This window comes from Lichenostomus cassidix, unplaced genomic scaffold, assembly GCF_008360975.1.
Source record: "Lichenostomus cassidix isolate B80296 unplaced genomic scaffold, HeHo_3.0 HiC_scaffold_39, whole genome shotgun sequence".
Classification (NCBI taxonomy): Eukaryota; Metazoa; Chordata; class Aves; order Passeriformes; family Meliphagidae; genus Lichenostomus; species Lichenostomus cassidix.
In genome coordinates, this window is record NW_028147446.1 from 299561 (window position 1) to 327429 (window position 27869).

The 27869-nt window shown below is 51.4% G+C and overlaps 1 protein-coding gene across 1 annotated transcript; it reads left to right on the top strand.

The window, feature by feature from the left end:
• LOC146422604 (adhesion G protein-coupled receptor L1-like) lies at nt 1-9347 on the top strand. Its single transcript, XM_085045997.1, has 4 exons — nt 1-49; nt 3557-3690; nt 8101-8314; nt 9145-9347. Exons 2-4 carry the CDS (start codon nt 3606-3608, stop codon nt 9308-9310), a joined length of 465 nt encoding a protein of 154 aa, XP_084902123.1. The 5' UTR covers nt 1-49; nt 3557-3605; the 3' UTR covers nt 9311-9347.
• The last annotated feature ends 18522 nt before the right edge of the window (nt 9348-27869 follow it).

A 27869-nucleotide genomic window follows, 5' to 3' on the forward strand; every position in this document is an offset into this window, starting at 1 on the left:
GGGGGTCCGGGGGTCGCGCCGCGATCGCCGCATGGAGCTGAACCCGCAGGTACGGGGGAGCAGTGGGGCGGGGGGCTGCCCGGGGGGCTCCGGGGGGCGATAATTGGGTCTGGGGTCTCTGCGAGGGTCCGGGGGTTTTGGGAAGCCACCACCCCAGGTGTGGAAGCGGCCGGGGGCGCAGGAGAGGCTGGTAAATGGGGAGGTCGCAAGCTGCCGGGGGGTAAGGAAAATGAGGAGGGGCTGTGAACCGGGGTGGGGGGCTGTGCCATTGGGAGGGAGATTTACCGGGGGCTGAGATGGGTGGGGTCGCTTGAATCGGGGGTCCCGTGCGGAATGGGGGAGGGGGCGTTGGGATGGCGGGGAGGGGTGGGAAAGGCAGGGGGGATCTGGGGTGTCCTAAGGGGGTCTGGGGTGTCCCGGGGGGTGGGGGTGACATTTTGGGGAGGGGGTTGGGGACAGGGCGGGGGGCTGCGGGAAATGGGAGGGGCTCGGGATGGGGAGGGTTTAAATTGGGGAGGGCGATTGAAAAGGGGCGGCCCTTCCCACCATCGATTTGGGGAGGGTCTGGGGGGTTTGGGGTGATTCCCCCCCCTGGGGAAAACTGAGGCAGGCTGGGGGGTGGTTTTTTTGGGGGGGGGCGACCCCCGCCCTGCCTCAGTTTCCCCAAGGGGGGGGAGGGGCTGGAATTGGGGCGGGGGGGTTGGGATGGGGGGGGGGCGATGTCGGGGCGCGGAGCATTGTGGGAAGGCGCTGCTCTCCCCCCCCCCGTGGGGGTGAGGAGGGGGGAGCTGATGGGGGGGATTCTCCCACAATGCACCGCGGCGCCGTCGCCCCTGGCAACCCGGGGCTGAGCTTCCCACAATGCACCGCGGCCGCATCGGGCCCTGCGCGGGGTGAGGGGGGGGCGGGGGGCCCGGGGGTCCTGGGGTCTGGGGACCCGGAGGTCTAGGGGGTCGGGGGTCCGGGGGTCCTGGGGGTTCTGGGGGCGATATCCGGTTTATCCCCGGGGGCTCTCGGGGGGCGGCGGCGGGCCGGGGGGCTTTGGGGGAGCGGATGGGGAGGGGGAGGGCAGGCTGGGAACCCCGGATTTGGGGAGGGCTGAGGTGTGGGAGGGCTGGCTGGTTTGGGGGAGGATTTTGGGGAGGGTCTTGGAACTGGGGGAGCTCAGATTTCGGGGAGGGGTCCTGGATTTGGGGGGATTTTGGGGGGAGGATTTTGGGGAGGGTCCTGGATTTGGGATTTCCGAGGGTAGATTTGGGGAGGGGTCCCAGAACTCAGGGGGTTCAGGTTTTGGGGAGGGTCCTGGATTGGGGCTTTTGGGGGCAGATTTTGGGGAGGGGGTCTCAGAGCTGTAGGAATTTGGGGTGGGCTCAGATTTTGGGGAGGGGTTCTGAGCTCCTGGATTTTGAGGAGGGTCACCGAGCTGTAGGATTTTGGGGTGGGTAGATTTTGGGAAGGTCACGTTTGGGGATTTCGGGGACAGATTTTGGGGAGGGTCTCAGGAACAGGATACCGGATTTGGGGAGGGTCTCAGAGCTATAGGGATTTGGGGGTTCAGATTTCGGGAGGGCTCGAAGCTGTAGTAATTTAGAGGCAGATTTCGAGGGAGGGGTCCTGGATTTGGGGATCTGGGGTGCAGATTTTGGGGAGGGGTCCTGGATTTGGGGGCTCAGTTTGGGGAGGGTCTTGGAGCTCCTGTATTTGGGGAGGGTCAAGGAAGTGGGGGTCTCAGATTTTGGGGAGGGTCTCAGAAAATTTTTGGGGGTTGGCCACCTGGATCCCCGATTTTACGGGGTGGGAGGTCAGGGACCCCCGATTTGGGGAGCACAGAGAATTTGGGGAGGGGTCCTGGATTTGGGGGGGATTTTGGGGTGCAGATTTTGGGGAGGGGTCTCGGAGCTCCTGGATTTTGGGGGGTGGGAGGTCAGGGACCCCCGGATTTGGGGAGCACAGAGAATGTGGGGAGGGGGCTGCATAGCTGCTGCTCCCTGCCCCCTTCTGGGATCGTTTAATTAACCCCCTCGTTAATTACCCCCTCAGTAATTTAACCCCTGCGTTAATTACCCCCTCAGTAATTTAACCCCTGCGTTAATTTGCCCCTCATTAATTTAACCCCTCCATTAATTAATCCCCCATTAATTTACCCCTCATTAATTTACCCCCACCATTAATTAATCCCCCATTAATTAAATCCCCATTAATTCCCCATTAATTTACCCACTCATTAATTTACCCCTCATTAATTTGCTCTCATTAATTTAACCCCCTCATTAATTATTCCCTCATTAATTTACTCCCCATCAATTTACCCCCATTAATTCAACCCCTCATTAATTACCCCCATTAATTTAACCCCTGCATTAACTTTCTCCCCACAATCAATCCTTCTAGTTTCCCCATTAATTTAACCCCCATTAATTAACCTCACTCATTAATTTCACCCCTCATTAATTTAACCCCCATTAATTTAACCCCTCATTAACTCCCTCATTAATTGAACCACCATTAATTAATCCCCAATTAATTTACCCTCATTAATTGAATCCCCCATTAATTCACCCCCCATTAATTTAACCCCATTAATTTAACCCCGTTAATTTAATCCCCCCATTAATTAACCCTCTCATTATTTTACCCTTCCATTAATTAACCCCCTCTCTAATTTAACCCTTCCATAATTTCCCCCATTAATTAACCCCCCATTAATTAACCCCAAGGATCCCCATGGCCTCCTGACTTCCCCAATTAAATTAATGAGGGGATTCAATTAATGAGGGGATTAATGAGGAGTTGAATTAATGGAGTGTTACATTAATGGGGGTTAATTATTGGGGTAAATTAATGGGGGGTCAAGTTAATGAGGGGATTAAATTAATTAGGGGGCATTAATGAGGGGATTAAATTAATTAGGGGATAAATTAATGGGGTATTATTGAGGTGGTTAATTAATGAGGAGTTAAATTAATGAGTATTACATTAATGGGGTTAGTTGGGGTAAATATGGGGGGTTAAGGAGTGGGGGATTAAATTAATGGGGGAGTTAAATTGAGTAGGGGCATTAGGGGGGATTAAATTAGTGGGGATAAATGTGAGGGATTAAATTAATGAGGGAGTTAAATTAATGGGGGATAAATGGTTAAATTAATGGGGGTTAAATTAATGAGGGGCTTTAAATGAATGAAGGGTTAAATTAATGAGGGGATTAATCAATGTGGGTTAAATTAATGGGGGTAAATTAATGAGAGGGTTAATTAATGGGAGGGTTAATCATTAATGGGGGTCAAATTAATGAAGGGTTAAATTAATGAGGGGTTTAATTAATGGAGGCTTACATTGATGGCGGTTAATTAATGGGAGGTTAATTTAATGAGGGGGTTAATTAATGAAGGGTTAAATTAATGAAGGGGTTAATTAATGGAAGGTTCAATTAATGAGGGGGTTAATTAATGGAGGGTTAATTAGTTTGGGGTTAAATAACAGGGAGATTAACTCATTGAGATTAAACGAGTGGCAGTGACTAATTAACGAGCGTTAATTACCCTGTTTGTCCCCCCAGGTCACCACCCCCCGCTGAGCTTGGGGGGTCCCTGCGCCCCTCCCCCACCATGGCCCCGCGCCCCTCCCCCACCCTGCGGAGCCTCGGGCCGGGCAGCGTGCTGGTGCTGGTCATTGTCACCTCGGCCACTCATGGTAAGGGTCATTGTCACCTTCTGTGCTGGTCATTGTCACCTCTGTCACCCACGGTGAGTGTCATTGTCACCTCTGTCACCCATGGTGAGTGTCATTGTCACTGTGCTGGTCATTGTCACCTGTGATGGTCAGTGTCACTGTGCTGGTCAGTGTGCTGGTGCTGGTCATTGTCACCTCGGCCACTCATGGTAAGGGTCATTGTCACCTCTGTCACCCATGGTCAGCGTGCTGGTGCTGGTCATTATCACCTCGGCCACTCATGGTAAGGGTCACTGTGCTGGTCATTGTCACCTCTGTCACCCACGGTAAGGGTCACTGTGCTGGTCATTGTCACCGGTGCTGGTCAGTGTGCTGGTCAGTGTGCTGGTGCTGGTCATTGTCACCTCGGCCACCCACGGTGAGTGTCATTGTCACTGTGATGGTCATTGTCACTGTGCTGGTCAGTGTGCTGGTGCTGGTCATTGTCACCTCTGTCACCCACGGTGAGTGTCACTGTCACCTGTGATGGTCATTGTCACCTGTGATGGTCAGTGTGCTGGTCAGCATGCTGGTGCTGGTCATTGTCACCTCGGCCACCCACGGTGAGTGTCACTGTGCTGGTCATTGTCACTGTGATGGTCATTGTCACCTCGGCCACCCACGGTGAGTGTCACTGTCACTGTGCTGGTCACTGTCACCTGTGCTGGTCAGTGTGCTGGTGCTGGTCATTGTCACCTCGGCCACCCACGGTAAAGGTCAGGGTGCTGGTCAGTGTCACCTCTGTCACCTCGGCCACCCATGGTGAGTGTCACTGTCACTGTGCTGGTCACTGTCACCTCGGCCACCCACGGTAAGGTGACACCCCAGAGGTGCCCAGGAGTGTGCAAGGATTGTGTAAGGATTGTGTAATGCTGGTGTAAGGATTGTGTAACTGTGGGATAAGGAGTGTGTAACAATTGTGTAAGGATTGTGCAACACCTGTGCAAGGATTGTGTTGTGTAAGGATTGTGCAAGGACTGTGCAAGGATTGTGTAAGGATTGTGTAACTGTGTGATAAGGAGTGTGTAACAATTGTGTAAAGATTGTGTAACGCCTGTGCAAAGATTGTGCAAGGATTGTGTAAGGATTGTGTTGTGTAAGGATCGTGTAAGGATCGTGTAAGGATTGTGTAACTGTGGGATAAGGAGTGTGCAACAATTGTGTAAGGAGTATGCAACACCTGTGCAAGGATTGTGTAATTCTGGCGTAATGATTGTGTAACAATTGTGTAAGGATTGTGTAACGCCTGTGCAAGGATTGTGCCAGGATTGTGTTGTGTAAGGATTGTGCAAGGGTTGTGTAACGCTGTGTAAGGCTGGGTTAAGGAATGTGTAAGGAGTGTGTAAGGGTTGTGTAACTATAGGATAAGGAGTGTGTAAGGATTGTGCATGGATTGTGTAAGGACTGTGCAAGGATTGTGCAACACCTGTGCAAGGATTGTGTAACGCTGTGTAAGGCTGGGTTAAGGCATGTGTAAAGATTGTGTAAGGAGTGTGTAACGCCGGTGTGAGGAGTGTGTGATTCTCCGGAGGTGCCCAGGGGTGTGCAAAGGGCGTGCAAGGGCTGTGTAAAGCTGGTGTAAGGAGTGTGTAAGGAGTGTGTAAGGCTCACGCATGGAGTGTGTAACCCTGGTGAGGGAGTTGTGTAAGCAGTGTGAAAGGCTCACGTATGGGGTGTGTAACGCTGTGAGGGAGTTGTGTAAGGAGTGTGTAACGCTTGTGTAAGGAGTGTGTAAGGCTCACGTATGGAGCATGTAAAGCTTGTGAGGGAGTTGTGTAAGGAGTGTGTAACACTGGTGTAAGGCTCATGTATGGCGCATGTCATGCTGGTAAGGGAGTTGTGTAAGGAGTGTGTAACACCAGTGTAAGGAGTGTGTAAGGAGTGTGTAATGCTTGTGCAAGGGCTGTGGGACACCTTCAGAGCTGCTCAGGGTGTGCAAGGGCCGGGAAACGCTTGTGCAAGGATTGTGTGTGACACACCAGGGGAGGCCAAGGCTGTGCAAGGAGTGTGTGTTGTTCCAGAGGTGGCCAGGGGTGTGCAAAGGTTGTGCAAGGATTGTGTAAAGGGTGTGCAAGGGGCGTGCAAAGCGTGTGCAGGGATTGTGTGAAGGGTGTACAAGGGGCGTGCAAAGGGTGTGGGAAGGTTGTGTAAAGGGTGTGTAAGAGATGTGCAACACCCTGCAGGTGGCCAGGAGTGTGCAAAGGGTGTGCAAACAGTGTGTAAGGGCTGTGTGAAAGTGTGCGATGGCCCAGGAGTGTGCAAGGCTGGTGTGACAGCTGTGCAAAGGGTGTGTAAGGGGTGTGTAAGGTCTGTGCAACACCCCAGGGTGTGCAAGGTGTGTGTAAAGGTGTGCAACAGCCCAGCAATGGCCAGGATTGTGCAAGGGGTGTGTAAATGATATGCAAGGAGTGTGTAATGTCTGTGCAACACCCCAGGGTGTGTAAAGGTGTGCAAAGGTGTGTAAATGGTGTGCAAAGGTGGTGTAATGTCAGTGCAACAGCCCAGCAATGGCCAGGATTGTGCAAGGGGTGTGTAAATGGTGTGTAAATGGTGTGCAAGGGGTGTGTAAGGGGTGTGTAATGTGTGTGCAACACCCCAGGGTGTGCAAGGTTTGTGTAAAGGATGTGCAAAGGGTGTGTAATGTCTGTGCAACAGCCCAGAAATGGCCAGGAGTGTGTAAATTGTGTGTAAATGGTGTACAAGGGGTGTGTAAATGGTGTGTAAAAAGGGGTGTGGCACAGATTTTGGGTGTCCCGAAATCCAGGATTGGAGATCCCAAATTTTCGGGGGTTTCTGGATTTTGGGGAATCCTAAAATTTGGGGGAACCTGGATTTTGGGGAGATCCCAAATTTTGGGGGATTTGGGATATTTGGGGAGATCTGGAATTGGGGAGATTCCAGATTTTGGGGATTTGGGATATTTGGGGATCTGGGATTGGGAGGATCTCCCAGATTTTGGGGAAATTCCAGATTTTGGGGGATCCTGGGTTTGGGAGATCCCAAATTTTGGGGTGTCTTGGAATCTGAGATTGGGGGATCCTAGATTTTGGGGGATCCTGGATTTGGGGGATCCTGGATTTGGGATTTTGGGAATCCCGGATTTCAGGGATCCTAAATTTCGGGGGATGTGGGATCCGGGATTGGGGAGATTCTGGATTTTAGGGGATCCAGGATTTGGGACTGGGGAGGTCCAGGTGCCCCAGAGAAGGGGAGATCCTGGATTTTGGGGATCTGGGATTGGGAAAATCCTGGATTTTGGGGTCTCAGGTGTGTGGGATTGGGACGATCCACGTATTTGGGATTGGGATGTTCCAGCTGTTTGGGATTGGAGGATCCAGCTGTTTGGGATTGGGACATTCCAGCTGTTTGGGATTTGGATCCCAGGTGTGTGGGTTTGGGGTTTCCTGATCCAGTTTTGGGGTTTTGCTGCCCCATTTGGGATTTCCTGATCCATTTTTGGGTTTTTTCCCCCAGGACTGATCCGGGAAGCTCTCCCGTTTGGCCTGCGAGGGTTACCTGTGTTTTGGGATTTCCTGATCCAGTTTGGGGTTTCCTGACCCGTTTTTGGGGTTTTCTCCTCAGGGCTGATCTGCAAGCGCTCTCCCGTGAGGGTTACCTGTGTTTTGGGGTTTTCTCATCCATTTTTGGGATTTCCTGACCCATTTTTGGGTTTTTTTCCCCCAGGATTGATCCAGAGTGCTCTCCCATTAGGGATACCCCTGTTTTAGGATTTCCTGACCCGTTTTTGGGGTTTTTCCCCAGGACTGATCCGGGAAGCTCTCCCGTTCAGTCTGGCCCACCGGGAGCTCGCCTGCGAGGGTTACCTGTGTTTTAGGATTTCCTCACCCATTTTTTGGGGTTTTTTCCCAGGTTTGATCCGTGGCGCTCTCCCGTTCAGTCTGGCCCACCGGGAGCTCGCCTGCGAGGGTTACCTGTGTTTTGGGATTTCCTCACCCGTTTTTGGGGTTTCCTGACCCATTTTTGGAGTTTTTTCCCCAGGATTGATCAGGGGAGCTCTCCCTTTCGGCCTGGCCTGCTGGGAGCTCACCTGCGAGGGTTATCTGTGTTTTAGGATTTCCTCACCCATTTTTGGGGTTTCCTGATCCATTTTTTGGGGTTTTTTCCCATTTTAGGACTGATCCGTGGCGCTCTCCCGTTCGGTCTGGCCTGCCGGGAGCTGGCCTGCGAGGGTTACCTGTGTTTTGGGATTTCCTCACCCATTTTTGGGGTTTTTCCCCTAGGATTGATCAGGGGAGCTCTCCCGTTCGGTCTGGCCCGTCGGGAGCTGGCCTGCGAGGGTTACCTGTGTTTTGGGATTTCCTCACCCATTTTTGGGATTTCCTCACCCATTTTTGGGGTTTCCTGACCCATTTTTGGGGTTTTTTCCCCCAGGATTGATCAGGGGAGCTCTCCCGTTCGGTCTGGCCCGCCGGGAGCTCGCCTGCGAGGGTTACCCGCTGGAGCTGCGCTGTCCGGGCAGCGACGTGGTTTTGGTCGCCGACGCAAACTACGGCCGGACGGACGACAAGATCTGCGACGCTGACCCTGGGCAGATGGCCAACGTCCAGTGCTACCTGCCGCAGGCTCATCCCATCATGGCCCAGAGGTGACACTGGGGACACTGGGGACATAGGGGACATCAGGGACATTGGGGATATTGGGGACATTGGGGACATTGGGGGTGTTGGGGACATTGGGGACATTGGGGACATCAGGGACCCTGGGCAGATGGCAAATGTCCAGTGCTACCTGCCACAGGCTCATCCCATCATGGCCCAGAGGTGACACTGGGGACACTGGGGACATTGGGGATATTGGGGACATTGGGGACATTGGGGACATTGGGGACATTGGGGACATTGAGGACATTGGGGACATCAGGGACCCTGGGCAGATGGCAAGTGTCCAGTGCTACCTGCCGCAGGCTCATCCCATCATGGCCCAGAGGTGACACTGGGGACACTGGGGACATTAGGGACAGTGGGGACATTGAGGACACTGGGGACACTGAGGACACTGGGGACATCGGGGACATCAGGGACATTGGGGATATTGGGGACATTAGGGACACTGGGGACATCGGGGACATCAGGGACCCTGGGCAGATGGCCAATGTCCAGTGCTACCTACCACAGGCTCATCCCATCATGGCCCAGAGGTGACACTAGGGACACTGGGGACATTGGGGATATTGGGGACATTGGGGACATTGATGGGCACTTGGGACATTGGGGATATTGGGGGCACTGGGGACACTGGAGATGTTTGAGGCATTGAGGGCATTGGGGACATTGGGGATATTGGGGACCTTGGGGACCTTGAGGACACTGGGGACAATTGAGGACATGGAGGAGGCTGGGGACACCTTGGGGACTCCTGTGTCCCCATGTTCCCTGCTGTCCCTGACTGTCCCCTGCTGTCCCCTGCTGTCCCCAGGTGCAATAACCGCACACAGTGTGTGGTGGTCGCTGGCTCTGACGCCTTCCCTGACCCCTGCCCAGGAACCTACAAGTACCTGGAGGTGCAGTACGACTGCGTGCCCTACAGTGAGTGCTGCCCCATGGATCTGCCCCATGGATCTGCCCTATGGAGCCTGTCCTGACCCATAGATCCTGCCCTATAGACCCCATAGACCTCACAGACCCCATAGACCGCACAGAGTCTGCCCTATAGACCTCACAGACCCTAAAAACCCCATAGACCCCATAGCCCTGCCCAGGAACCTACAAGTACCTGGAGGTGCAGTACGACTGTGTGCCCTACAGTGAGTGCTGCCCCATGGATCTGCCCTATGGAGCCTGTCCTGACCCACAGACCCCGTAGAGCCTGCCCTATAGACCCCATAGACCCCATAAACCCCATAGAGCCCACAGCCCTGCCCAGGAACCTACAAATAGCTGGGGGAGCAGTACGACTGCGTGCCCTACAGTGAGTGCTGCCCCGTGGATCTGCCCCATAGATCCTGTCCTGACCCACAGACCCCATAGAGCCTGCTCTATAGACCCCATAGACCCCATAGACCCCAAAAACCCTAAAAACCCCATAGAGCCCACAGCCCTGCCCAGGAACCTACAAGTACCTGGAGGTGCAGTACGACTGTGTGCCCCACAGGGAGTGCTGCCCCATAGATCTGCCCTATGGATCCTGTCCTGACCCACAGACCCCATAGAGCCTGCCCTATAGACCCCATAGACCCCGTAAACCCCACAGACCCCATAGAGTCTGCCCTATAGACCCCATAGACCTCACAGACCCCATAGAGTCGGCCCAGGAACCTACAAGTACCTGGAGGTGCAGTACGACTGTGTGCCCTACAGGGAGTGCTGCCCCATGGATCTGCCCTATGGAGCCTGTCCTGACCCACAGACCCCATAGAGTCTGCCCTATAGACCCCATAGACCTCACAGACCCGATAGACCTCACCGACCCCATAGAGCCTGCCCAGGAACCTACAAGTACCTGGAGGTGCAGTATGACTGTGTGCCCTACAGTGAGTGCTGCCCCATGGATCTGCCCTATAGATCCTGTCCTGCCCCATAGATCCTGCCCTATAGACCCCATAGACCTCACAGACCCCATAGACCTCATAGACCCCATAGCCCTGCCCAGGAGCCTACAAATAGCTGGAGGTGCAGTATGACTGTGTGCCCTACAGGGAGTGCTGCCCCATGGATCTGCCCTATGGATCTTGTCCCATAGATCCTGTTCTGCCCCATAGATCCTGTCCCATAGACCCCATAGATCCTGACCCACAGACCCCACAGACGCTGCCCCACAGCACCCCCAGTCCTAGTACCTACAGGTACCAGAAGGTGCAGTGAGTCTCCTACAGCAAGTGCTGCCCCATGGCTCTGCCCCACAGCTCTGCCCCACAGCTCTGCCCCATAGCTCTGCCCCACAGCTCTGCCCCATAGCTCGGCCCCACAGCTCTGCCCCATAGCTCTGTTCTGCCCCACAGCTCTGCCCCATGGCTCTGCTCCATGGCTCTGCTCCATGGCTCTGCCCCATGGCTCTACCGCATTGCTCTGCCTCACAGCTCTGCCCCCTGGCTCTGCCCCATGGTTCTGCCCCATGGCTGTGCCCATAGCTCTGCCCCATGGCTCTGCCCCATAGCTCTGCCCCACAGCTCTGCCCCATGGCTCTGTTCTGCCCCACGGCTCTGCCCCATGGTTCAGTTCTGCCCCACGGCTCTGCCCCACAGCTCTGCCCCATAGCTCAGCCCTGCGGCTCTGTTCTGCCCCACAGCTCTGCCCCACAGCACCCCATAGCACCCAGAGGTGCAGCCGGGGAGTCTCACCCCACAGGGACCCACAGTGACCCCATGGAGACCCTGCAGTGCCCCACAGCTCTGCCCCATAGCCCCTGTGCTCTGCCCCACAGAGACATACAGAGACCCCATAGCGACCCCATAGAGACCCCACAGTGCCCCACAGCCCCTGTTCTGCCCCACAGAGACACCACAGTGCCCCACAGAGACCCCACAGCTCTGTTCTGCCCCACAGGGACCCCCAGGACCCCCAACCCTCACCCCAGGGTCACCTCGGGGAGGGGGGCAGCGGTGGGGGATGGGCTGGGCTGGGGGGTCGGGCGCCCCCTGCCGTCTGTGGGGTTTCCACACCCCTTTGGGGTCACCCGCGTGACCTTCGCGCCCCCAGGCCGGGCGGTGAGCGGCCGCTGTCCACCCTGGGGGGCTGCGACCCCCAACTCTGCTCGGGGGGCTCCGTGTGACCCGGGGGGGGGAGGGGTGGCCCTGTCTCTCCCCAGGCGCCGTCGTGGGACCCCAAAAAACCCCCCCTGGCCCCTCCCCCCGCTTTGCTTTGCAGCTGCCGCTGGACACGGCCGGACATGGCTGGACACGGCCGGACACGGCCGGACAGGGCTGGACACGGCTGGGGATGGCACCGGGCAGGGGACACGCCACGGGCACGGAACACGGCAGGGACACGGCAGGACACGGGGAAAACATGGCAGGAACATGGCAGGAACGGGGGGAAAAATATGGCAAAAACAGGGAAAAAACAGGGCAAAAATACAGTAAAAACAGGGAAAAAATACAGTAAAAACAGGGCAGGAGTATGGGAAAAACATGGGAAGAACATGGCAAAAACATGGCAGGAACGTGGCGAGAGAAGGCTAAATACATGGCAGAAACATGGGAAAAATGGTAAAACCACGGAAGGAACAGGGAAAATACAGGGAAGAAACATTTCAGGAACATGGCAAAACCAGGGGAAAACCAAGGAAAAATTAGGGCAAAAACACAGCAAAGCCAGGGCAGAAAAAGGGCAAAACCATGGCAATAACATGGCAATAACATGGCAATAACATGGCAATAACATGGCAATAACATGGCAATAACATGGCAAAAACACAGCAAAACCAGGGCAGAAACATGGAAAAAAAGGGAAAAAAACATGGCAGAAACATGGGAAAAACATGGCAAAAACATGGCAAAAATTTGGCAGGAACATGGCAAGAAAAGGGTAAATACATGGCTAAAACATGGGAAAATACAGGGAAAAAACACGGCCGGAACATGGCAAAAACAGGGCAAAACCACTGCAAAAACACGCCAAGAACATGCCAAGAACACGCCTGGAGGCAGCCCATGTGGGCTGAGGGAGCGAAGCACACGCCTGAACACGCTAAGGACACGGCTGTTGTGGGTCAGACACACTTGAACACGCCAAGGGTGGGCTAAACATGCAGCTTACATGCTAAACACGCTGCACACACCAGGGACACGTGAAGTACACGCTGATGGCACATGAAGCACATGAATGACACATGAGACACGTACTGAGCATGATCCGCACAGAACATGCTTAACACATGCCAGGCACACGTGGAACACTCCAAGAACACACCAGCTGCGTGCAAGGTGCAGTCAGAACACGTTTGTAACACGCCAGGCACACGCCAATCACACTCAGAACACACTTAGAACATGCCAGGCACACGCCAGGCACGGTCACACACCAAGAACATGCCAGGCACACAGAACAGGTTTAGAACATGCCAAGGACACACCAAACACACACACAAAAACACACTTAACACACACTAAGCACACGCAGAACTCGCTTAGCCAGGCACATGCCAGGCACACACCAAGCACACTCAGAACATGTTTAGAACATGCCAAGCTCACACAGCACATGCCAAGCACATGACAAGAATGCAGAACACACCTAGAACACACCTGTAACACACCTAGAACACACCTAGAGCACGCCAGGCACATGCTAAGCACACAGAACAGGTTTAGCACACGCCAAGCACACACAGAACACACCTAGAACACGCCAGGCACATACTAAGCACATGACAAGAATGCAGAACACACCTAGAACACACCTGGAACACACGTAGAACACACCTAGAACACGCCAGGCACATGCTAAGCACACAGAACAGGTTTAGCACACACAGCTGAATTGGTTTGGAAGCAAACCAGTGGGAGATCACAAATTGGGATTAAGATTTAATAAGAAAAAAAATGTAAAATAGGTGCAATAATCCAAGGAGAAGCACTGACAGGATCAGATCCAGCCTGACACCCGGTCAGGGTGTTGGTAACAGTCCGACTGAAGGTGACCCTGTGAAGGTCTGGTGTCCAGCTGAAGGTCAGTGGTCACTCTTGTCCTCTGGTCACTCCCCAGGCAGGCCTAGCTCAGGCAGCTCCCAGGCCAGGTTGTCTCCAGGTGGGAATTCTTGGCTCCTCCCTCCTGGGCGGAGCATCTCCCAGTAGGGTGAGATAATCCATGAGTCACGCGGTGAGCCCTTGATGGCTAATTAACAGTTATCAGGGGTGAGTAATTAGCAGGAGATAACAGCTAACGACCCACAGCTGGTGGGAACAGAATATTAAATACATCTATATTGTAACCTGGGACATTATCCACCCCTGATTCTGTTACCATCTCCATCATGGTCTAATTTTTACCCACAGTTCTCACTTAAGGTCTCCTTGTGGTACACAATGAGTTTCCCCATCTGCCTGCATCACCCACCAGGTGTCACCAGGTCCCTGGGCAAAAACAACCCCACAGGTGGGTTTGCATTTGCCTCAGGTGGGACTAATCCAAACAGTCTTTCCTAAAAAACCTCTTATGTGTACCACAGGGACTTTATCTCCATCCACTGTGTGCAAAGGTTCGGACTCGGCAGGACCGGCTCGATTGATAGAACCCCTTGTGTTAACCATCCAGGTGGCCTTTGCTAAGTTCAGTTCCCAATTTTTGAAGGTTCCCCCGCCAAGTGCCTTCAAAGTTGTCTTAAGTAGTCCGTTGCACCGTTCAACTTTCCCGGCAGCTGGTGCATGATAGGGGATGTGGTATATCCATTCAATTCCGTGTTCTCTAGCCCAGGTGCTTATGAGGCCATTCTTGAAATGGGTTCCATTGTCAGACTCGATTCTCTCAGGGGTACCATGTCTCCACAGGACTTGCTTTTCCAGACCCAAGATGGTGTTCCGGGCAGTAGCATGAGGCACAGGGTAGGTCTCTAACCATCCTGTGGTTGCTTCCACCATGGTCAACACGTAGCGCTTTCCTTGGCGGGTTTGGGGAAGTGTGATGTAATCAACTTGCCATACTTCCCCATACCTGTACTTCGACCATCGTCCACCATACCACAGAGGCTTCACCCGCTTGGCCTGTTTGATTGCAGCGCAAGTCTCACAGCTGTGGATGACCTGTGAGATGTTGTCCATGGTCAAGTCCACCCCTCGGTCACGAGCCCACCTGTATGTCGCATCTCTCCCTTGATGACCAGAGGCATCATGGGCCCAACGAGCTAGAAATAATTCTCCTTTTTGCTGCCAGTCCAGATCCACCTGTGACACTTCCACCTTGGCAGCTCGGTCCACCTGCTCGTTGTTACGATGCTCTTCATTAGCCTGACTCTTAGGTACATGTGCATCCACGTGTCGAACTTTCACGGTCAGCTTTTCTGCCCGGGCGGCGATGTCCTGCCAAATCTCAGCGGCCCAGATGGGTTTTCCTCTGCGCTGCCAGTTAGCCTTTCTCCAGCGATCTAACCATCCCCATAGCGCGTTGGCTACCATCCAGGAGTCAGTGTAGAGATAGAGCCTTGGCCATTTCTCTCGTTCGGCAATATCCAAAGCCAGTTGGATGGCTTTAAGCTCCACAACCTGACTCGATCCACCTTGTCCCTCGGTAGCCTGTACAGCTTGTCGTGTGGGGCTCCATACTGCAGCTTTCCATCTCCGATCTGCGCCTACAATTCGGCAGGAACCATCGGTGAAGAGGGCATAGCGTCTTTCACTCTCCGGCAGCTCGTTATACGGGGGTGCTTCCTCGGCACGTGCTACTTTCTCCTCTGCTTCTTCTGAAGATAATTTAAAAGTCTCACCTTCAGGCCAGTTTGTTATGATTTCCAGAATCCCAGGGCGATTCAGGTTTCCAATACGGGCGCGCTGTGTGATGAGGGCAATCCATTTGCTCCACGTGGCATCAGTGGCATGGTGGGTAGAGGGAACCCTTCCCTTGAACATCCACCCCAGCACTGGCAGTCGGGGTGCAAGGAGAAGTTGTGTTTCTGTGCCGATCACCTCTGAGGCGGCTTGGACTCCTTCGTAAGCTGCCAAGATTTCTTTCTCGGTGGGAGTGTAGTTGGCTTCAGACCCTCTGTATCTTCGACTCCAGAATCCCAGTGTTTGGCCTCGAGTCTCGCCAGGCACCTTCTGCCACAGGCTCCAGGACAGACCATGGCTCCTGGCTGCAGAATGGAGCATGTTGCTGTTGAACCGCTAGCAGAGAGAAGTCCAGGTCTTCGGTGTGGCAGAATGTCTGCTTTTATTAATTAATTTCAACTTATATAGACTTTTGAAGGTCACTCAGATTGGTCAGTTCAAAACCTCCCCCTAGGCCGATTGACCAGGCTTGAACCTTCCATATCTTGAGACACCATTTCAACAACATCCAAACTTTATCTTCGTTTATAAAACAGGAAGAAGAGAGAAAAATTTCTCACGGGAAAGGTCTGTGCTCGCCACAAGAGCACATTCTTCACTTTGGTCCTGTCCTGACTGGGCCAAGGGCTACTGCATGAGCGATCTCCTGCTTGATCTGGGTGAAGGCTTGCTGCTGTTCAGGGCCCCAGTGGAAATTGTTCTTCTTGCGTGTCACCAGGTAGAAAGGACTTACAATCTGGCTGTACTCGGGGATATGCATCCTCCAGAAACCTATGGCGCCTAGGAAGGCTTGTGTCTCCTTCTTGTTGGTCGGTGGGGACATCGCTTTGATCTTGTTGATGACTTCGGTGGGAATCTGACGCCGTCCATCTTGCCACTTCACTCCCAGGAACTGGATCTCTTTGGCAGGCCCCTTGACTTTGCTCTTCTTGATGGCGAAACCGGCTTCCAGGAGAATTTGGATGATTTTCTCTCCTTTCTCAAACACTTCTTCCGCTGTGTTCCCCCACACAATGATGTCGTCGATGTACTGCAGGTGTTCCGGAGCCTCACCCTTTTCCAGAGCGGCCTGGATCAGTCCATGGCAGATGGTGGGACTGTGCTTCCACCCCTGGGGCAGTCGGTTCCATGTGTACTGCACACCTCTCCAGGTGAAAGCAAACTGAGGCCTGCACTCTGCTGCCAGAGGAATGGAGAAAAAGGCATTGGCAATATCAATGGTCGCATACCACTTTGCTGCCTTGGATTCCAGCTCGTACTGAAGTTCCAACATGTCCGGTACAGCAGCACTCAGTGGTGGTGTGACTTCATTCAGGCCACGGTAATCCACCGTCAGTCTCCATTCTTCACTGGACTTACGCACCGGCCATATGGGGCTGTTAAAGGGTGAGTGAGCCTTGCTGACCACCCCTTGGCTCTCCAGATCCCGAATCATCTTATGGATGGGGGCCACAGAGTCTCTGTCAGTGCGGTATTGCCGGCGATGCACTGTTGCTGTAGCAATTGGTACCCGCTGTTCTTCAATTCTCAGTAGTCCTACAGCAGACGGGTTATCTGAGAGACCAGGCAGGCTATTCAGTTGTCTTATGTCTTCTGTCTCTACGGCTGCTATCCCAAAAGCCCAGCGATGTCCCTTCGGGTCTTTGAAATATCCACTCCTGAGATAATCTATGCCGAGGATGCATGGGGCGTCTGGACCAGTCACAATGGGGTGTTTCTGCCACTCGTTCCCAGTTAAACTCACTTCAGCTTCCAGTACAGTCAGCTGCTGGGATCCTCCTGTCACCCCAGAAATGGAAATGGGTTCGGTCCCCACATACCTGGATGGCATCAGGGTGCACTGAGCGCCGGTGTCAACCAAAGCCGTGTATCTTTGTGGGTCAGACGTGCCAGGCCATCGGATCCACACAGTCCAATAGATCCGATTATCCCTTTCCTCTACCTGGCTAGAGGCAGGGCTCCTCTAATCCTGTTTTTGGTGCACGATGTTCTTCTCCTGTACATGTGTTCCTGAGGTCCCTTCAAGAGGATCAGTCATATTATCCTTTCCATTCTGTCGGGGGTTCTGTCCACAAGAGACTGGGGCAGTGTTGTACCTAGATGAGCTTCTTGAGGTGGATGTTTCTGTTTTCAATTCACGTACCCGGGCTGCTAAGGTGGAGGTGGGTTTCCTATCCCACTTTCTCATGTCTTCCCCATGCTCCTGAAGGAAAAACCAGAGGTCACGTCGCGGGGTTTGTCTTCTTTCCCTGGCTGGGGGACGTCTGCTCCTGATGGCAGAGACTCTTGATGGTTTTGGTGTGGCGTGGAAAAATCCTTCTTTGAGCTCTTTCTTTAGTTTCTGGTGGCTCTCTTCAATCAATCTCCGGACTTGCTCGGCCAGGTTTGTTTCCACTGATGAGACCTGAGTGCGTAGTGGAGCGGTGACAGTGTCCTCGTAAATTCTCAGTTTGTTTGTTAACACGCCCACCTGGTCTTCGCCTTCCCTCCACTGCAATGTTGCCAGGTAACGAGAGTATATCTCTGGTCCGAGCCGCGCGAATCTTAGCCACATTTGTGAAGTGCACTGGACGTTATCTGGGCTCTTGGGGAATCTCTCGTTGTCTGAGAAAATGATCTCTAGCACGGCCAATTCCCTCAGGCATCGGATACCTTGTTCTATTGTGTTCCATTTTCTTTGGTGCATCTGGAGGTCTTCTTTGCAGAGGTATCTGTCCCATACACTCGCCAGCAATCGCCGCCAGAGGCTGAGAGTTTCCTGGGTTTTCCCAATCCCCTGGTCAATAACCACATCCTGGGACAGGGATCCCAGTTGCCTGGCCTCACTTCCGTCCAGAATGGTGTCATTAGCTGCGGCGTCCCAGATACGGAGCAGCCAGGTCAGGATGGACTCGTTTGCCTGCCGGGTGAATTCCCTCCGTAGGTCCCGCAGCTCCCCCAGGGATAGAGAGCGAGTGATGATCTCTGGCTCTGTCTCTTCTGCTTGGTGAGATGGTCCTGCCGCATCCCCATCAGTCGCTATGCGGACTGATTTGCTCTTTGATTTCTTTTTCTGGACGGGGGCAACTGCTACCGGCTTCGGCTTTTGGCAACTGCTACCGGCTTCGGCTGTTCTGATTTGGCGACGATTTATGTTGAGACGGCGACTGCTCTTTTGGTTCTTTTCCTCTTGGTGTGACTTGCTCCTTTCTCCTCTTCGTCAAGAAGACGCTGTACCACACCAAGTGTTGTTCTGTTCCTCAGCATGATGTAGACAGTGCTGGTCATGGAGAAAAAAGAAAACACAACTGACAGGAAGATTATGCCATCCTTAGCATCCAGAGAGAACTCAATATTGTCAAAAATGGCTGTGCCTGGCCTGAAATGCTGGAAGAAACTGCTCTGTCCTCTTAACCCCAGGGGTTGGGTGAGATTGCTGAGGAGGTTCCAGATGTAGCAGCTCAGGTTAGGCCAGGCAGACAAAGTTGAATATATATTCCAAATGGCATTAATCACCTCACAGGTTATCATACAATAGCATAATAAACCAACTGAGCAATTCTCATGCCATTCCCTGGTCACAAGAGGAGCAATAAAACAGGCAGATAGTTTCCCATTTGAGGAAAAATATAGAGAGTGAGATAAAGTACCCACATAGACAGGCTGAGCATCATGGTGATAGGATTTCTGTAATAATAATTATATTTCTGATTTTCCCAGGTCGAGCCCCACGTTGGGCGCCAAAATATGTGTTGGTTTGAAAACAAACCGGTGGGAGATTGTCACTGTTGAGCCGCTAGCAGAGAAAAGGACCTGGGTTCTCAGTGTGACAAGAAAAAGAGGACTTTATTATTTTGATTTCAGCTTATATAGACTTTTCAGAGGTCACCCAGATTGGTCAGTCAGAAACCTTCCCCCAAGCCTGATTGGCCAGGCCTGAACTGGCCAAATCTCCAGACACTGTTTTAATAACATCCAAACTTTATCTTTGTTTATAAAACACAGGAGAAAATTCTCATGGGAAAGACCTGTGCTAGCCACAGGAGATCATAAGCCAGGATTAAAATTAACAGGAAAAATTAACAATAAGTGAAATAATCCAAGGAGAAGCACTGACAGGGTCAGATCCAGCCTGACACCCGGTCAGGGTGTTGGTGACAGTCTGACTGAAGGTGATCCTGTGAAGGTCTGGTGGCTAATTGTCCTTGATGGCTAATTAACAGTTATCAGGGTGAGTAATTAGCAGGAGAGAACAGCTAACGACCCACAGCTGGTGGGAATAGAATATTAAATAAATCTGTATTGTAACCTGGGGCAGCAGCACACGCCAGGCACACGCCAAGCATACACAGAACACATTTAGCACACACCAAGCACACGTGGAACAGGTTTAGCACACGCCAAGCACATGCCAAGAGCACAGAATATGCCTAGAACACGTAGCACATTCCAAGCACACACAGAACACTCCAAGCACATGCCAATAACACAGAACACGACTAGAACACACCTAGGACATGTTTAGCACACACAAAGCACATGTTGAGCCCACAGAGAACACACCTAGAACACACCTAGAACACACCTAGAACACACCTAGAACACACCAAGCACACACCAAGCACACACAGAACACACCTAGCACACGCCAAGCACACACCAGGCACACGCTAAGCACAGAGAACACATTTAGCACACGCTAAGCACACCCAGAACACATTTAGCACACACCTAGCACACGCCAAGCACACGCTAAGCACACCCAGAACACACCTAGCACACGCCAAGCACACGCTAAGCCCACGGATAACACACTTAGCACACGCCAGGCCCAGGCGAGTCCCCGCCGGTGCCGGGGGTGGGTTGGGGTGGGGGCGGGGTGGGGTGGGGGAGGGGCAGAGGCGCCTCTTTCCTTTGCAGGTGACGCAGCGACACCCCGGCTGCCCCTCCCCCACCCGGGGCTGCCCCTCCCCCACCCGGGCTGCCCCTCCCCCCGCGCCGCCTCGCTCGCTCTCTCTCTCTCTCTCTCTCTCCCTCCAGGGCTGGGGGAGGGGCGGGGAGGGGCTGAGTGACCCAGGGGTCAGGAGTGTGGGGGAGGGGAGCGCCGAGACCCCCCCTGGCCATCTGTGTGTCCGTCCGTGTCCGTCTGTCCTTCTGTGTCCATCTGTCCTTCCGTGTCCGTCTGTCCTTCTGTGTCCATCTGGCCATCTGTGTGTCCGTCTGTCCATCTGTGTCCATCTGTGTCCATCTGTGTCACTGTGTCCATGTGTCCAGCTGTCCATGTGTCCATCTATGTGTCCATCTGTGTCCATCTGTCCATCTGTGCACATGTCCACGTGTCCATCTGACCAACTGTCCATCTGTGTCCCTCTATGTGTCCATCCGTCCATCTGTGTCCATCTGTCCGTCTGTGTCTGTCTGTCCATCTGTGTCCATCTGTCCATCTGTGTCCATCTGTGTCTATGTCCATCTGTGTTCATCTGTCCATCTGTGTCTGTGTCCATCTGTCCATCTATGTGTCCATCTATCCATCTGTCTGTCCATCTGTCCATCTGTGCACATGTCCATATGTCCATCTGACCAACTGTCCATCTGTCTGTGTGTGTCTATCTGTGTCCATCTGTGTCCATCTATCCATCTGTCCTTCTGTCCTTCTGTCCATCTGTCCGTGTGTCCATCTGTCCATCCCCACCCATCTCTCTGCACTCCCCATCTCCATCTGTCTGTCTGTGTCTGTCTGTCCATCCCTTCTCTGTCCATCTGTCCATGTGTCCATCTATGTGTCCATCTGTGTCCATCTGTCCATCTGACCATGTGTCCATCTATGTGTCCATCTGTGTCCATCTGTCCATCTGACCATGTGTCCATCTATGTGTCCATCTGTGTCTGTCTGTCCATCTGTCCATCTGTATGTCCATCTGTGTCCATCTATCTATCCGTCTGTCTGTCCATCTGACCAACTGTCCATCTGTGTCCATCTGTGTCCATCCATCTGTCCTTCTGTCCATCTGTCCATCCCCACCCATCTCTCTGCTCTCGCAATGTCCATCTGTCCATCTGTCCCTCTGTCCATCTGTCCTTGTCCATCTGTCCATCTGTCCTTGTCCATCTGTCCATCTGTCCATCTGTCCATCCTCTGTCCCTCCCTGTCCCCTCCCTGTCCATCTGTCCATCCCTCCATCCCACTTTGATTGACAGCTGTCCGTCAAGGGAGGCAGAAATCTCCCTCAGAGCAGAGAATTTATTATGACTTTAAAATCGAAGGTTTTTGGGCAAAAACATGGGAAAAAAGGGAATCACAGCTCTTTATTAGTGTTCATAACGAGGCAAATATCGGGAAAATTAATCCATAATTAATGGATTAACGCATGATTAATATCGGGAAAATTAATCCAAAATTAATCAAAAAATTAATCAGGAAAATAAATCCACAAACACAGAGGTTTCAGCCCAAAAAGGAGACAGAGGAGCTTAATTTGAATAAAGGGAGAGGTCAGAGTGCAAAAATCCCAAAATAAGGTAAATATCAAAATCCCAAACTAAGCTAAATATTAGACCAAAAAAACCCCCAAAGTCAGCTAAATATCAAAATTCCAAACTAAACTAAATTTCAGACTACAAAAATCCCAAACGAAGCTAAATATCAAACTACAAAAATTCCAAATTAAGCTAAATATCAAACTGCAAAAACCCCAAATTCAGGTAAATATAAAAATTCCAAACTAAACTAAATATCAGACTACAAAAACCCCAAACTCAGCTAAATATCAAAATTCCAAACTGAACTAAATATCAAGCTGCAAAAATCCCAAATGAAGCTAAATAGGAAACTCCAAAAATCCCAAGCGAAGCTAAATTTCAGACTAAAAAAACCTGAAACTAAGATAAATATCAAAATCCTAAACGAAGCTAAATATCAAACTACAAAAACCCCAAATTCAGCTAAATTTCAGATTACATGAATTATGAATATGTGGGGCTAAGGTACAAGGAGTAGAAAGGAGAAGGAAATGGAAAAGGTAGAAAAATGGATAAAAAGATACACAAATGGATAAAAATGGTATAAAAATGGATTAAAAAGGTATTAAAAAGTATAAAAATGGCATAAAAATGATATAAAAATGTGTGGAAATGGTATAAAAATATATAAAAAGGTACAAAAATGTGTAAAAAGGTACAAAAAGAAAAGACATTCAGGGCAAACCAAGCTACACCCAAAAATGGACACTGAGTCACGAGATCTTCACTTTTTATAAATTCTGTCTAATTAACATATTGCTCCCCAATTATCCAATCACACCCTTAAGTGATGATGTCATCACCCCAAATTTCCTCCACTCAATTCACTGTTATTTAGATATTTTGGGGCTCCGAGGCAGCAAATTGGATTTTCCAGCTGAGAGAGGAATTGGTTTTGGGAGGAAAACTCTGGGAAAAAGAGGATTTTGGCATTTTTTAAGAAGCACAGAACTGCACCAAATCGCAGACAAAACAAAGAGTAAAAACCCAGAAATTATTCAGGCGTCAACCTCAGACTCACAGTTTGTTCCTGAAGATTCTCCCTCCTCACTCCTTTCACGAAAAGGCGACAAAAAAAATCCCAAAAAACCCCAAAATTGAGTTTTCTGAGCTGCCAGTTTCCCTGCGCTGCAGTTCCTGCCGCGGCCAGCAGGGGCGCTGGTGGTGATCTGCATTGGCGGCGCAATGATTCCTCCAGGCCAGCAGGGGGCGCTGTGGTTCCGGGTGCAGCAGCCTCTCCTGCACGTGGTGAATGGCGGCATGTGGTGAATGACGAGTTTTGTATTTTTCTAGAATTTGTATACATTTTTCTATCCTTTTAATGCATTTTTATACATTTTTATACAATTTTAATACATTTTAATGCCCTTTTAATACATTTTAATTCATTTTTATATCCTTTTAATACATTTTTATACATTTTTATACATTTTTATACATTTTTATACATTTTTATACCTTTTCTCTCCCCTTCTACCTAGCCTTAAAAATTTATAATTCCTCCAGTCTGACATTTAGTTTAGTTTGGGGTTTTTGAAGGACAGGAAGACCAAAGTATTGCAGACAAAAATACAAAACTAAGATAAATATCAACATCCCAAACTAAGCTAAATTTCAGACCACAAAAATCCCAAACTCAGCTGAATATCTGATTACAAAAATGCCAAATTGAGCAAAATATCTGATTACAAAAATCCCAAACTGAGCTAAATTTCAGACTACAAAAATCCCAAACTCAGCTGAATATCAAAATCCCAAACTGAGCTAAATACCTGATTACAGAAATCCCAAACTGAGCTAAAAATCATAAATTTCAGACTTCAAAAATCCCAAACGAAGCTAAATTTCCAGCTACAAAAACCCCAAACTAAGCTAAATTTCGGGGCTCTGAGGTAACAAAGTGTATTTGGATTTTCTAACTGAGAGAGGAATAATTTTTGGGAGGAAACCTCCGGGAACAGAGATTTTTAGCATTTTGCACAGAGGCTAAAATTCACCCCAAAATGACAGATATGAATGAAAACCAGAAGCTAAAAATCCTTCAGCTCCTCTGTCCACTCTGCTCTTTTCTCTTAGCAACAGAGGGGAAAAAATTCCTGAAGAGAAAAAACAAAAGGAAAAAATCCTAACCTCCAACTGCCTCTGTGACTGAGATAAATATCAGAGTAGAAAAATCCCAAACTCAGCTAAATATCAGACTAGAAAAATCCCAAAATCAGTTAAATATCAGACTAGAAAAATCCCAAAATCAGTTAAATATCAGACTAGAAAAATCCCAAAATCAGCTAAATATCAAACTACAAAAACCCCAAACTGAACTAAATATCAGAGTTGAAAAATCCCAAAATCAGTTAAATATCAGACTAGAAAAATCCCAAAATCAGCTAAATTTCAAACTACAAAAACCCCAAACTGAACTAAATTTCAGACTAGAAAAATCCCCAAATCAGTTAAATATCAGACTAGAAAAATCCCAAAATCAGCTAAACATCAAACTACAAAAACCCCAAAATGAGCTAAATTTCAGAGTAGAAAAATCCCAAAATGAGCTAAATATCAAAATCCCAAACTAAGAGAAATATCAGACTAGGAAAATCCCTAAGAGGTCCTTCCTGTCCAATTCTGTCCATGTCCGTCTGTCCATCCCTGTGTCCATCCCTGTCCGTCTGTCCATCCCTGTGTCCATCCCTGTCCATGTCCATCTGTCCATCCCAGTGTCCATCCCTGTCCATGTCTGTCTGTCCATCCCCCGTTCCCCCCATCCCTGGGTCTGTCTGTCCATCCCTGCTCCTTCCATGTCCACCATGTCCGTCTGTCCATCTCGTGTCCATCTGTCCATCTCGTGTCCATCTGTCCATCCCAGTGTCCATCTGTCCCTCCCTGTGTCCATCCCCATGTCCATCTGTCCATCCCCATGTCCATCCCTCTGTCCATCCCTGTATTCATCCCCTGTGTCCGTCTGTCCATCCCCTGTGTCCATCCCTGTGTTTGTGTCCCTCATTCCCGTGTCCCCACACGTCCATCTGTCCATCCCCGTGTCCATCTCTGTGTCCATCTCTCCATCCCCATGTCCATCCTCATGTCCGTGTGTCCATCTGTCCCTCCCCATGTCCATCTGTCCATCTCATGTCCGTCTGTCCATCCCCATGTCTCTGTGTCCATCCATCTGTCCCTCTCCATGTCCATCTGTCCCTCCCCATGTCCATCTGTCCATCTCATGTCCATCTGTCCATCCCTATGTCCATCTGTCCCTCCCCATGTCCATCTGTCCATCCCTGTGTCCATCTGCCCATCCCCATGTCCACCTGTCCATCCCTGTATCCCTGTGTCCATCCATCTGTCCATCCCCATGTCCCCATGTCCATCGCCGTGTCCGTGTGTCCATCCCCATGTCCGTGTGTCCATCTGTCCATCCCAGTGTCCATCTGTCCCTTCAGTGTCCATCTGTCCCTCTGTCCATCTCGTGTCCATCTGTCCATCTGTCCATCCCCATATCCATCTGTCCATCCCTGTGTTCATTCCCATGTCCATCTGTCCATCTCATGCCCATCTGTCCATCCCTGTGTCCATCTGTCCATCTGTCCATCCCCATGTCCATCTGTCCATCCCCATGTCCATCCATCTGTCCACCCTGTGTCCATCTGTCCCTCCCCATGTCTCTGTGTCCATCCATCTGTCCATGTCCATCTGTCCATCCCCATGTCCATCTGTCCCTCCCCATGTCCCTGTGTCCATCCCAGTGTCCATCCATCTGTCCATCCTCGTGTCCATCCATCTGTCCACCCTGTGTCCATCTGTCCATCTCATGCCCATCTGTCCATCACCGTGTCCATCTGTCTATCTGTCCCTCCCCATGTCCATCTGTCCCTCCCCGTGTCCCTGTGTCCATCCCCATGTCCACCCCGTGTCCATCTGTCCATCCCTGTGTCCATCTGTCCATCTGTCCATCCCCATGTCCCTCCCCATGTCCATCTGTCCATCCCCCATGTCCACCTCACAGAAACCGCGCGCCAGGTGCCACCCTCCCGCAGTGTCACTCTGGGTCACTCAGATGTCACTCAGGTGTCACTCAGGGGTCACTCGTGGTCACTCAGGGGTCACTCAGGGGTCACTTCCGGGGTCCCCTGGCCGGGGGTTGGTTTACGACCTCTCTTTTTTCTTTGTCTCCTCTCTCGCCCCTCTCCCCCTCCCCCTCCCCCCACCCCCCCTCCCTCCCCCGTGTCTCCCTCCCTCCTCCCCCCGCACCCCCGCCCCTCCCCCACCCGCCCCTCCCCCACCCCCGCTCTCTCCCGCCTTTTCTTCCGGTGCTAAAAATAGAAGTGGAACAAAAAGGTAACACTGACCCCTCGCTCCGGCCACCCACCCGCTGACCCCCGGAGACCCCAAACCCTCCCGAGACCCCAAAAATCCACCCCAAATCCATCCTGAGACCCTAAAAACCACCCCAAAAACCACCCCGAGACCCCAAACCCTCCCGAGACCCCAAAAATCCATCCTGAGACCCTAAAAACCACCCCAAACCCTCCCGAGACCCCAAAAATCCATCCTGAGACCCTAAAAACCACCCCAAAAACCACCCCGAGACCCCAAACCCTCCCGAGACCCCAAATCCTCCCGAGACCCTAAAAACCACCCCAAATCCTCCCGAGACCCCAAAAATCCACCCCAAAATCCACCCCAAATCCATCCTGAGACCCCAAATCCTCCCGAGACCCCAAAAACCTCCTGAGACCCTAAAAACCACCCCAAATCCTCCCGAGACCCCAAAAATCCACCCCAAAAACCACCCTGAGACCCTAAATCCATCCTGAGACCCCAAATCCTCCTGAGACCCCAAAAACCACCCTGAGACCCTAAATCCATCCTGAGACCCCAAATCCTCCTGAGACCCCAAAAATCCACCCTGAGACCCCAAATCCTCCCGAGACCCCAAAATCCACCCTGAGACCCTAAAAACCACCCCAAGACCCCAAATCCTCCTGAGACCCTAAAATCCACCCTGACCACTCTGAGACCCCAAATCCTCCTGAGACCCCAAAATCACCCTGAGACCCTAAAAACCACCCTGACCCCAAAACCATCCCGAGATCCCAAAATCCTCCCCGGAGACCCCAAAATCCTCCCCAGAAACCCCAAAATCCTCCCCACAGACCCCAAATCCTCCTGACCCCAAATCCTCCCCGGAAACCCTAAATCCTCCTGAGACCCCAAAATCCACCCTGACCCCAAATCCACCCCAAAAACCCCAAATCCTCCCCGGAGACCCCAAAAACACCATGACCCCCAAAATCCTCCCTAAGACCCCAAAATCCTCCTGAGACCCCAAAATCCTCCCCAGAAACCCCAAATTCTCCCAACCCCCCAACCCCTCAGATCCCCCAAAATCCCCCCAAATCCTCCCCAAAATCCCCCGAAGTGACCCCAAATCCCGACCCCTCCCCCACCGACCCTCCTCCCCAAAATTATCCTTTTTCACCCCAAATCTTTCCCCTTCCTCCCCCCAAAATTCCCTTTTTTCACCCCAAATCTTGGCGGAAACCTCCCAAAGTGACCCCAAACCTGCCCCTCCCTTCCCTCCCCCACCCCAAATTTCCCCCAAACCCAAATCCTCCCCCAAAACCCCCAAATTTCCCCAAAATTTCCCCCAAATTTCAAAATTTCCCAATTTCCCCAAAATTTCCCAAAATTTCCCTTTCCCTCCCAACCCGAACCCAAATTCCTAATCCCAAATCCCCCCAAATCCCAAATTTCCCCCAAATTTCAATTCTTCCCTCTGCCCCCGACCCCCAATTCCCTCCAAAACCCCCAATTTTCCCAAATTTTCCCCAAATTCCTCCCCTCCTCCTCCTCTTCCCCCAAACCCCCAAATTTCCCCTAAAACCCCAAATTCTCCCCATTTTCTCCCTTTTCCTCCCCCTCCGGACCCCAAATTCCTCCAAAATTCCCAAATTTCCTTAAATTCCCAAATTTCCCCCAAAATACCAAATTTCCTCCAAAACCCCAAATTTCCCTAAAACCCCAAATTTCCTCCAAAACCCAAATTTCCCCCAAAATCCCAAATTTCCTCCAAACTCCCAAATTTCCCTAAAACCCCAAATTTCCTCCAAAACCCAAATTTCCCCCAAAACCCCAAATTTCCTTAAATTCCCAAATTTCATCCAAAACCCCCAAATTCCCCCAAATTTCCCTCATTTTCTCTCCTCCTCCCTCAAAATTCCCCCAAAAT

What these genes read in the sequence shown, in the direction of transcription:
- LOC146422604 (XM_085045997.1), top strand. Translation starts at nt 3,606, where the DNA reads ATGGCCCCGCGCCCCTCCCCCACCCTGCGGAGCCTCGGGCCGGGCAGC. An exon ending in TGTCACCTCGGCCACTCATG is followed by an intron (nt 3,691 to 8,100) that starts GTAAGGGTCATT and finishes TTTTTCCCCCAG; the next exon opens with GATTGATCAGGGGAGCTCTC. An exon ending in CATCCCATCATGGCCCAGAG is followed by an intron (nt 8,315 to 9,144) that starts GTGACACTGGGG and finishes TGCTGTCCCCAG; the next exon opens with GTGCAATAACCGCACACAGT.